General features: G+C 41.1%; 1 protein-coding gene across 1 annotated transcript; it reads left to right on the top strand.

Annotated features, from left to right (window-relative positions):
* The first annotated feature begins 5,496 nt into the window (after positions 1–5,496).
* Positions 5,497–9,945, top strand: LOC128242831 (uncharacterized). The gene is made up of 4 exons (XM_052960184.1): positions 5,497–5,519; positions 5,770–6,664; positions 7,114–7,146; positions 8,441–9,945. Exons 2-4 carry the CDS (start codon positions 5,770–5,772, stop codon positions 9,292–9,294), a joined length of 1,782 nt encoding a protein of 593 aa, XP_052816144.1. The 5' UTR covers positions 5,497–5,519; the 3' UTR covers positions 9,295–9,945.
* The last annotated feature ends 764 nt before the right edge of the window (positions 9,946–10,709 follow it).

Genomic DNA, 10,709 nt, shown 5'->3' with positions numbered 1-10,709 from the left:
GACCTACATACAATAACAGTAAGGAACAACATACAATTACAGCTTTAACCGACATATAATTACAGTAAGAACTTAAATACAATTATAGTAAGGACCTAAATGCATGTACAGTTAGGACCTACATACAATTACAGTGAAGACCTACATTCAATTATAGTAAGGACATGCATGTACAGTTAGGATCTACATTCAATTTAAGTAATGATTTACATACAATAACATAAAGGATCTACATACAATAACAGTAAGGACCTACATTCAATTACAGTTGGGAACTACATGCATGTACAGTTAGGACCAACATCCATGTTCAGTAAGGACCTATGTACAATTACAGTATGAACCTACATTCATGTACAGTAAGGACCAACATACAATTACAGTACGGACATACATACAACTACTGTAAGGCCATACATGCATGTACAATAAGGACCTACATGCATCTACAGTAAGGACCTACATACCTGTAAGGACCTACATGCATGTACAGTAAGGACCTACATACAATTGCAGAACGGACATACATACAATTACAGTAAGGCCATACATGCATGTACAATAAGGACCTACATGCATGTACAGTAAGGACCTACATACCTGTTAGGACCTACATGCATGTACAGTAAGGACCTACATACCTGTTAGGACCTACATGCATGTACAATAAGGACCTACATACCTGTTAGGACCTACATGCATGTACAATAAGGACCTACATGCATCTACAGTAATGAACTACATACCTGTAAGGACCTACATGCATGTACAGTGAGGACCTACATACAATTACAGTAATGACCTACGTACAATAACAGTAAGGACCTGCATATAGTTACTGTTAGGACCTACATACAATTACATTAGACCTTCATTCAATTTTAGTTAGAACCTACATACACAAACAACAAAGACCTAAAACACCACCAACGAGGACCTACATAAACCACCAACAAGGACCTACAAACACCACCAACAAGGACCTACATACACCACCAACAAGGACCTACATACAACACCAACAAGGACCTACATACACCAACAAAAAGTACGTATATAGACTACGACAAGGACCTTTTAACTAATAATGACGTACATATACTAACAACAAGGACCTTTGAACACTATCAAGGACCTACATAAATATAGCTGTTTGTGTACACGACGTACTAAATGTTTGACAAAAGTAAATGTAAAGTACTGACTGTATAATTAACTGCCTAGTCGTTTTAATGTTTGACCGTCCAAAGCTCCAACTATCGAAATAGCACACATTGTAGGGCTAGTGGCCTAGTTCATCCCTGCACTTTTCGTTATGGTCCCCTTACTCGAATTTTCGGGTCAGTGCGTCCCCAAAATGGCTTTTACAGCAACAAATTTCGATTTTCGAGCTCTATTTTCGCCTACTCAGGACAAAAGCTCCAACTATCGAAATAGCACACATTGTAGGGCTCGTGGCCTAGTTCATCCCTGCACTTTTCGTTATGGTCCCCTTACTCGAATTTTCGGGTCAGTGCGTCCCCAAAATGGCTTTTACAGCAACAAATTTCGATTTTCGAGCTCTATTTTCGCCTACTCAGGACAAAAGCTCCAACTATCGAAATAGCACATATTGTAGGGCTTGTGGCCTTGTTCATCCCTGCACTTTTCGTTATGGTCCCCTTACTCGAATTTTCGGGTCAGTGCGTCCCCAAAATGGCTTTTACAGCAGCAAATTTCGATTTTCGAGCTCTATTTTCGCCTACTCAGGACAAAAGCTCCAACTATCGAAATAGCACACATTGTAGGGCTCGTGGCCTATTTCATCCCTGCACTTTTCGTCCGCATGGGATTTGAACATTTATCATACCTACTCGTAATGGTAGTCAAATTTTAGGCATTGTAGTTTCCTTACTATAAATAAAGATAACGTTTAGTTGGTATGGTCCCGTTGGCCCTAGCTGGTTTGTAAAATGAGAAATTGTTCTTTCACAAGAAAATAACTGTGTTGGTGGACCGCTTATAAAAAAAGACCCGAAGTAATCAAAATTTTACCAAACATTAAGCTAAAACAGTAAAATCTCATTTTTCTTACCACTATTTGTATTTCTATAAACAGCTGGAAAGCATACAATGATTAACTAAAGTAGTATATAGTTCATATAAATCATTTTATTCATATTTAAAAAATGTGGCAGCTAGCTGCCAGCAGCATAGCAGCTAGCTGCCAGCAGCATATCAACTTGCTGCTGGCAGCTTGCTGCTATGCTGTTGTGCTGCTAACTTCACGCACATTTTACCATGAAGGTTGTAATACAGCAATGACAGCTTCAGGAAATAAGACCAACACTTAACCAATAATGGAAGAGAAAATGTTGCTACATGGTATGTATGTTGAGCAAACACAGCAATAAAAGGACAATGTTCTTGAGTTTCACAATTATCAACATTAAAGTCAATGGTATCCCTTAAGTAACCATTTTGTTCCGGCACCTACGAACTCGACATAACCACACGAGAATATGTTCAGCCTGCATGTGGCACACATTTCCTTGAACTTCAATACTGACTATCAAAAAATGACTAAATTGCATGTGACTAAAGTGGTCAATTTTCAACGTTAAAATTTTTCCCAACGTAAAATTTGGGGTGGTTTTAAAAATTGGTCTTTAAATCGTATCTAAGATTGATAAAACTAGTGGAATTGTGTGATATAAATAACAAACATATACAATTACTACTTTCAATGAAACATGACCATATGATTTATGTAAAAGATTAAACACTGTAAGTTTTGATTTGTTTTCAACGAGGAACAACTTTTCATGCGACGAAGGTTCATTAATGAACGGTCTTAGTCAGTTTTCAAATTTAAAAATGTATAAGTCAGCCGTTGAAAAATTGTCCCTGTGGTAAATTATAAAGGGTCAACGTGGTTGTTGAGTTTTGGAGATAATGTTCTGGCGAATTCAGTCCTCACCTGCGCGGCGTGCGACCACTATTATCCAAGTAAAGTGAGACCAAGGTGGGGATATTTTATGAGATTATATTCTAGCGAATTCAGACGGGACGCACTCGTCGCGAACCCCTATGGCCCAAGTAACGCGAGTTGGATGTAGGAGTAGAGTTTTAGGAAATTACACACAAGCGAATTCAGGCGGACCGCGCAGGGCGCGCACCCACTATTGCCCATATAACTTGAGTCAAAAGTGGGGGTAGCGTTTTAGGAAATGACACAATTGCGAATTCAGGCGGGCCGCACACAGCTTGCACCCCCTATTGCCCATGTAACTTGAGTCAAAAGTGGGGGTAGCGTTTTAGGAAATAACACTCTTGCGAATTCGGGCGGGTTGCACACGGCGCGCACCCCCTATTGCCAATGTAACTTGAGTCCCAGGTGGGGGTTAAATTTTAGGAAATAACACACTTGTGAATTCAGGCAGGCCACACAGGGCGCGCAGCCCCCATTGCCCATGCAACTTGAGTCCCAGGTGCGGGTAGCGTTTAAGGAAATAACACACTTGCGAATTCAGGCGATCCGCACAGGGCGCGCACCCCCTATTGCCCATGTAACTTGAGTCCCAGGTGCGGGTAGCGTTTTAGGAAATAACAAACTTGCGAATTCAAGCGAACTGCACAGGGCGCGCACACCCTATTGCCCATGTAACTTGAGTCCCAGGTGCGGGAAGCGTTTAAGGAAATAACACAAATGCGAATTCAGGCGAACTGCACAGGGCGCGCACACCCTATTGCCCATGCAACTTGAGTCACAGATGGGGGTAGCGTTTAAGGAAATAACAAACTTGCGAATTCAGGCGAACTGCAGAGGGCGCGCAGCCCCTATTGCCCATGTAACTTGAGTCCCAGGTGCGGGTAACGTTTAAGGAAATAACACACAGGCGAATTCAGGCGAACTGCACAGGGCGCGCAGCCCCCATTGCCCATGCAACTTGAGACCCAGGTGCGGGTAGCGTTTAAGGAAATAGCACACTTGCGAATTCAGGCAAACCACACAGGGCGCGCAGCCCCCATTGCCCATGTATCTTGAGTCCCAAGTAGGGTAGCGTTTAAGGAAATTACACACAAGCGAATTCAGGCGGGCCACACAGGGCGCGCACCTCTTATTGCCCATGTAACTTGAGACCCAGGTGCGGGTAGACTTTTAGGACATAACACACTTGCGAATTCAGGCGAACCGCACAGGGCGCGGAGCCCCCATTGCCAATGTAACTTGAGTCCAAGGTGGGGGTAGAGTTTTAGGAAATAACAAACTTGTGAATTCAGACGGGACGAACAGGGCGCGCACCCCCTATTGCCCATGTACCTTGAGTCCCAGGTGGGGGTAGCGTTTTAGGAAATAACAAACTTGTGAATTCAGACGGGACGTACAGGGCGCGCACCCCCTATTGCCCATGTACCTTGAGTCCCAGGTGGGGGTAGCGTTTTAATAAATAACAAACTTGTGAATTCAGACGGGACGTACAGGGCGCGCATCCCCTTTTGCCCATGTACCTTGAGTCCAAGGTGGGGGTAGCGTTTTAAGAAATAACAAACTTGTGAATTCAGACAGGACGCACAGGGCGCGCACCCCCTATTGCCCATGTACCTTGAGTCCCAGGTGGGGGTAGCGTTTAGGAAATAACACACTTGCGAATTCAGGCAGGATGCACAGGGCGCGCACCCCATATTGCTCATGTAACTTGAGTCCCAGGTGCGGGTAGCGTTTTAGAAAATAACACACTTGCGAATTCAGGCGAACCGCACAGGGCGCGCAGCCCCCATTGCCCATGTAACTTGAGTCCCAGGTAGGGATAGCGTTTTAGGAAATAACACACAGGCGCCCATGAACCTTGAGTCCCAGGTTGGGGTAGCGTTTTAGTAAATAGCACATTTGCCAATTCAGGCGGGACGCACAGAGCGCGCACCCCCTATTGCCCATGTAACTTGAGACCAAGGTGAGGGTAGAGTTTCAGGAAATAACACACCTGCGAATTCACGCGGGCTGCACACAGCGCGCACCCCCTCTTGCCCATTTAACTTGTATCCCAGGTAGGGGTAGAGTTTGAAAGACATACTAACGAATTCAGGTGGGAAGCACACGGCGCGCACCCCATATTGCCCATATAACTTGAGTCCCAGGTGCGGGAAGCGTTTAAGGAAATAACACACTTGCGAATTCAGGCGGGACACATACGGCGCGCACCCCCTATTGCCGAAGTCACTTTAGTCTAGGTGGGGTAGAGTTTGGGGGGTAACATACTAGCGAATTCAGACGGGCGGGACGTTCCAGGCGCGTGCCCCTATTGCCACAGTAGCGTGAATCCCAGGTTGGAGGAGATTCTTTTTAGCCTGTAATTTCCTCCTTTTTAAAAACATATATAAATTTAATTTACGTTACCACATAAACATTGACATATTTCAGTTATATTTGATATTTTATTTCATCAAAATTACAGCATATGGGCCTTTAAGAACGAGCATGCGCAAAGGAGGACATCAATTTACTTCCTCATTGGTTTCTATGGTCAACAAACCTCAAGGTAAATATAATTTGTATTACTTTAATTGTGTATTTTATTCAGTTAACGACACACCATTGGTAGCTTCTATGGGTTTTTCTTAAGAAGAAAACATGTTTAAAACGTCTTTTAATGACTTCTGAATGTGTATTTCGGTCATAACATGCACTTTCGTTTTAGGCAAACAAAATGTTATATCCGTTATTTGGCTGCTCTTAGCTGGTTTACTGATTTATTAATATCTCGTGAACTGTCTAATTCGTAATTATAGATGGAAGTATCTGGAAAAAGGCGTGACCCTGACCTTAACAAGGGCTCCGATGACACAACTGTCTACTGTCAGCCGTGTGAAGAGGAAGGCAAACGCTCTGTAGCCCAGGGATTCTGTCAGACCTGCCAAGAGTACATGTGTGATCCCTGTATAAAGGCCCATAAGAAATTCAAGGTGTCCAGGAACCACATTATGTTGTCCAAAGACATGATGCCGTCTTTCTACCCGTCCACCAAGCAGTCTGACATCGGTGTAACTGAATATTGTAAAACACATCCGAATGAGATGATCAAGTTTTATTGTCCGACCATCAGCGACCTTGGTTGTGGTGACTGTGTTGTCATCGGTCATCGCTCGTGCAAAGTCGACTACATTGCTGATGTGTCTAAAGATTTCACCAATGGAAGGGAATTCCGGGAGCTGGAACCATCTATTAAACGAGAAGAAGATCTTATATCTGGGTGCATAAGTAAAGTAATGAAGCTTTTTGAGGAGGTCGAACAGCAGTCTAAGTATGTAATCGACAGACTGAGAAAGTTCCGGGCAGAAATCAACACCTACCTGGACCGACGCGAGAAGGAATTGCTCGGCAACATCCAGAAGGTGAAGACCGATGATGAAAGCGTGCTGACTGAGCTGAAGACTGATTGTGAGTTGGCGAAAAACGGACTTGTGACCACTAGGACAGAACTGACTTCCGGGGACGTCCCGGACAACCAGCGGTACGTGACGGCAAGGAGAGCCCAAAAGGAGCTACGGGAGATCCATGACAAGATGGAGAAGATGGCTGGTAGGATGAAGGTCCGGAGGTGCCGATTTTTTAAAGACGCGGACACAGAGGGGCTGCTGGAGTCGAAAATGGGCATTGGAACACTGGCCGTGGCGGGAGAGTTTGGTAGATATATTATTGTTAAATGTCATTATGTCCTAAAATAGTTTTCCTTGTGATTATTTGAGTAAAACTCTAGGCAATAACTCAATAGGTTGTCCTTAGTGTAGTATATTGTGTTCTTGTTCAGAAGTGTCATCCAAGGTTATTGCTGAAATTATGAAATACAGTTTCATACTTTGGTTAAATGTTTTAATACAAGCTTACTGATCTTCAATAAGTATCTGCTGGTCAATTGGGTAAACCAGTCTGGTTTCAAGTACACTGTAAATAAACACAAGAGGGCCTCTGAACGAACACAAACGCTCGTCTGTTTTCCCATTCGTCATAACTCGGCAATTATAACAGTTATTGGCCTTGCTTTATAGATGCTTATTGTCTCTAGCAACATTTATTTAGTACTAAGTTTCGAAAAAACTATTGTATATACATTTTTCACTGTGTTTTCATTTTAGTGCTGCGTTTATATATCCAAATTTGTCCATGGGGTAAGTTTCTGACGCGTTTTTATGGCTAATGAGAAAATCAAGATCTTGTGTTATGTTGAGTCTTAACTGTCCTTACCAAAACAGAAATACCACAGGGACGAATTAATACTTGCATTATATGACAAGGACAAAATTGTCCAAACTTCAGACATGGGTTTTTGCGTTTCTGTGCACATATAATTTGCACCTGAGGTAAATCGTGTCACAGTTGACCCCGAGGTAAATCTCGTCATAAAACGTTGTTTAAAATAGCAAATTATGCCCAAAGACTCTTGATCGATTTAACAGAAAATGTGTTGAACAAATTTAACAGCAAATATTGCTTAAAGATGGTTTTTAAAAGAATACTTGTTGTTATACTGTTAAAGATCAGCACTCATTTACCTTTATAATAAACATGCACCTACATACTTAAACATTTGATCGATTTAACAGAGAATGTGTTTACCACTAAATATCATAAGAAACATTACAGTTTCTTTACCATATTTGATCATAAAAAGTGTAATTTTGTTGATAAAAACTAACTTATCGTTCACAAAGGATGCCACAAGTGTGTGTGTGTGTGTGTGTGTGTGTGTGTGTGTGTGTGTGTGTGTGTGTGTGTGTGTGTGCGGGTGAGGTCGAGAGTGTGTGCGGATGTGGTAGAGTATGCGGGTGCGGTTAAGAGTGACAGCATGTGTTGGTGCGACTGTGCGTGGGTACGAGTGAGAGTGTGTGCGGGTGAGAGTGTGCGGTAGTGGGTGAGAGTGTGTGCGGGTGAGAGTGCGTGCTTGTGAGTGTGTGCAGGTGCGAGAGTGTTCAGGTGCGAGCGTCAATGACTGTATGAAGTGAAGTTGCAATTATGCTCATCTGACAGTAAAGACGATGTTTTCGTTAGCCTTATAAATATGTACAAAAGGAAAACTGTACTCGGTTAATATCGTGTTTCGCTGACATAATGGCATTTATAGTGAAGGGAACATTGACATGTTTCTTAACATAATTATTTGATTTGAACAACTTCTTTGTCTTCTTCAATGGAAAAGAATACTCAATACATGTACTTTTGCTCAGAAATTAATTTATTAATGCTTGATATTTTAATTATGAGTCTGCAAACGTCAATTTTGGAAGCGAACATGTTTCTAAGTCGAAATCCTATCATAACATGTATTTATAATAACTGTTTATTCTGTGGTGTCTGTCGTGTGTTAGATTACCTTAAACAAACTGGATATTGAAGTTCTGACTTGAAACAAGTGTGTACACTTACATTAAGAGATCAAAGCGACGAATATACATGTAGTTTCAGTTCCAGTTCCTGGTCTCTCCACTGTGACATGGAAGAAGGAGGCGGATATCAACGTTAGAATGACTCAGGACAAGGAAACCTGCTGGATAAGTAGCTCAGCCCTGATCTCGCCTGGTCTCTTCCTTCTCGCTGACTGCAATAATAACTGTGTCAAAATGGTAGACTTAAGCAGCCGCACCGTGACGGCCCGCCTCCAGTTGCCAGGCCAACCATGGGATGTGTGTGTGCTCGCTGATGACCAAGCCGCCGTCACTTTCACGATTAATTCCATGATTCAGCTGTTGTCAACAAAAGGAGGACAGTTGTCGCGTGGAAAGGAAATTAAAGTATCACCTGAGTGTCGTGGTATTACGTCTTATAACAACAGATTATACGTTTTGTACAAATCAAACCCACGTATTGAAGTGATGACATTGGATGGTCACATCATAAGTACATTCCAAACAGATGACAAAAAAAGACAACTTTTTCAAGCACCATATTACCTGACTGTGTCAGCATCAACACCACCGACCCTGTACGTGTCTGACTTCTCTGCCAACACCGTTCTCCAGCTGTCCCTGGACGGGGAGGTTCTGCGTGAGTACCGAGACGAGCAGTTCACCTGTCCCAGGTCCGTGGTGGAAGTAGGGCCTGGTCAGATGCTCGTGTGTGGGATGGACAGCAACAACGTGATGCTGCTGATGGAGACGGATGGAAAGATGACGGAAATACTGGGAGAGAAGGACGGACTGGCTGTGCCTAACTCTGTGACCTTCTGTCCTCACACACGTGCCATAGTTGTCGGCATGTTCTGTCATGACTCACTGAAGGTCTTTCATTCAAATAGACAGAAATTTCATTACATGTCGTGATTTTGTTTTCTCTGGCATAAATTACTTTGTATTCAATGATGTTTGAGCAAGTGAATAGTAAATGAAATCATTTTTATTGTTCAACAAATGCTTATTTATTCGTTGTAAACGAGTTTTATCAAACTGAATTAACATTGCTTTATATGCGGAACAAAAATGTAGATGTAGATTTCTCATGGTTTTAAAGTAAAAATTATATGTTTGACTTACTGTAAAACCAATATTTTGGGTGAACTTTCTTATTCAAACTTTAGACTTTATATCAGAATTGTTTTAAATATGTTAAACCTGACCTCGCATAAAATACGACTACATTTTACGTTAATGCAAAGAATTTTGAAGATTCTATGATGACTATTTAAAATGAAAATTTCCAAGTTTAATCCAGCCTCCATTGAAAACCTTCTATTTCTTAAAAACTGACAAGCCTGTCTTTAGACTTTCAAATTATCTTATTTTAGACGTTTGCCTAACTGTTATTGACAATGTTTCTAATCTGTCTAAGTTAGACATAGAATGAAAATAACCGTATATTTCCCTTTATTAATACAAGAAATTCTTGGGTGTACTGACTTTCACTAAAATTTTGTATTCATTTACTTTCTTTCTTCTCTATTGTGATACTAGTTTTCTGTATTAACCTTTAACCAATAAATGTATTTAAAAACTTTCAGTCATCTAATTATGGATTTGTTCAAAACTGTAGCTTATGTTTATCTAAATTATTGATTTTAAAATTTGAATTGATCTGCAACAAAACTCAACCAGCTTTCCATGATTTTGCATGTATGTAGTAAACATTTCCGAATCAAGTTTAATCAAAGCACATGAACTTGTATAAGTCTCATATCAATTATGTAGGTCATGATGTTATACACATTCCCATACCAATTATAAAGTTATGAGGTCATGAGGTTATACACATTCTCGCATCAATTTCGAAGTTATGAGGCCATGATGTGATACACATTCTCTTATTAATTACGAAGTTATGATGTCATGAGGTTATACACATTCTCTTATTAATTACGAAATAATGATGTCATGAGGTTATACACATTCTCATATAAATTACGAAGTTATGAGGTCATGAGGTTATACACATTCTCATATCAATTACGAAGTTATGAGGTCATGATGTTATACACTTTCTCGCCTCAATTACGATGTTATGAGGTCATGATGTTATACACATTCTTACATCAATTATGAAGTTATGAGGTCATGATGTTATACACATTCTCACATAAATTACGATGTTATGAGGTCATGATGTTATACACTTTCTCGCCTCAATTATGAAGTTATGAGGTCATGATGTTATGCACATTCTTACATCAATTATGAAGTTATGAGGTCATGATGTTATGCACATTCTCACATCAATTACGAAGTTTTGAGGTCATGATGTTATA

Source organism: Mya arenaria, chromosome 8, assembly GCF_026914265.1.
Source record: "Mya arenaria isolate MELC-2E11 chromosome 8, ASM2691426v1".
NCBI classification, from domain to species: domain Eukaryota; kingdom Metazoa; phylum Mollusca; class Bivalvia; order Myida; family Myidae; genus Mya; species Mya arenaria.
This window is presented reverse-complemented; position numbering and strand designations above follow the sequence as displayed.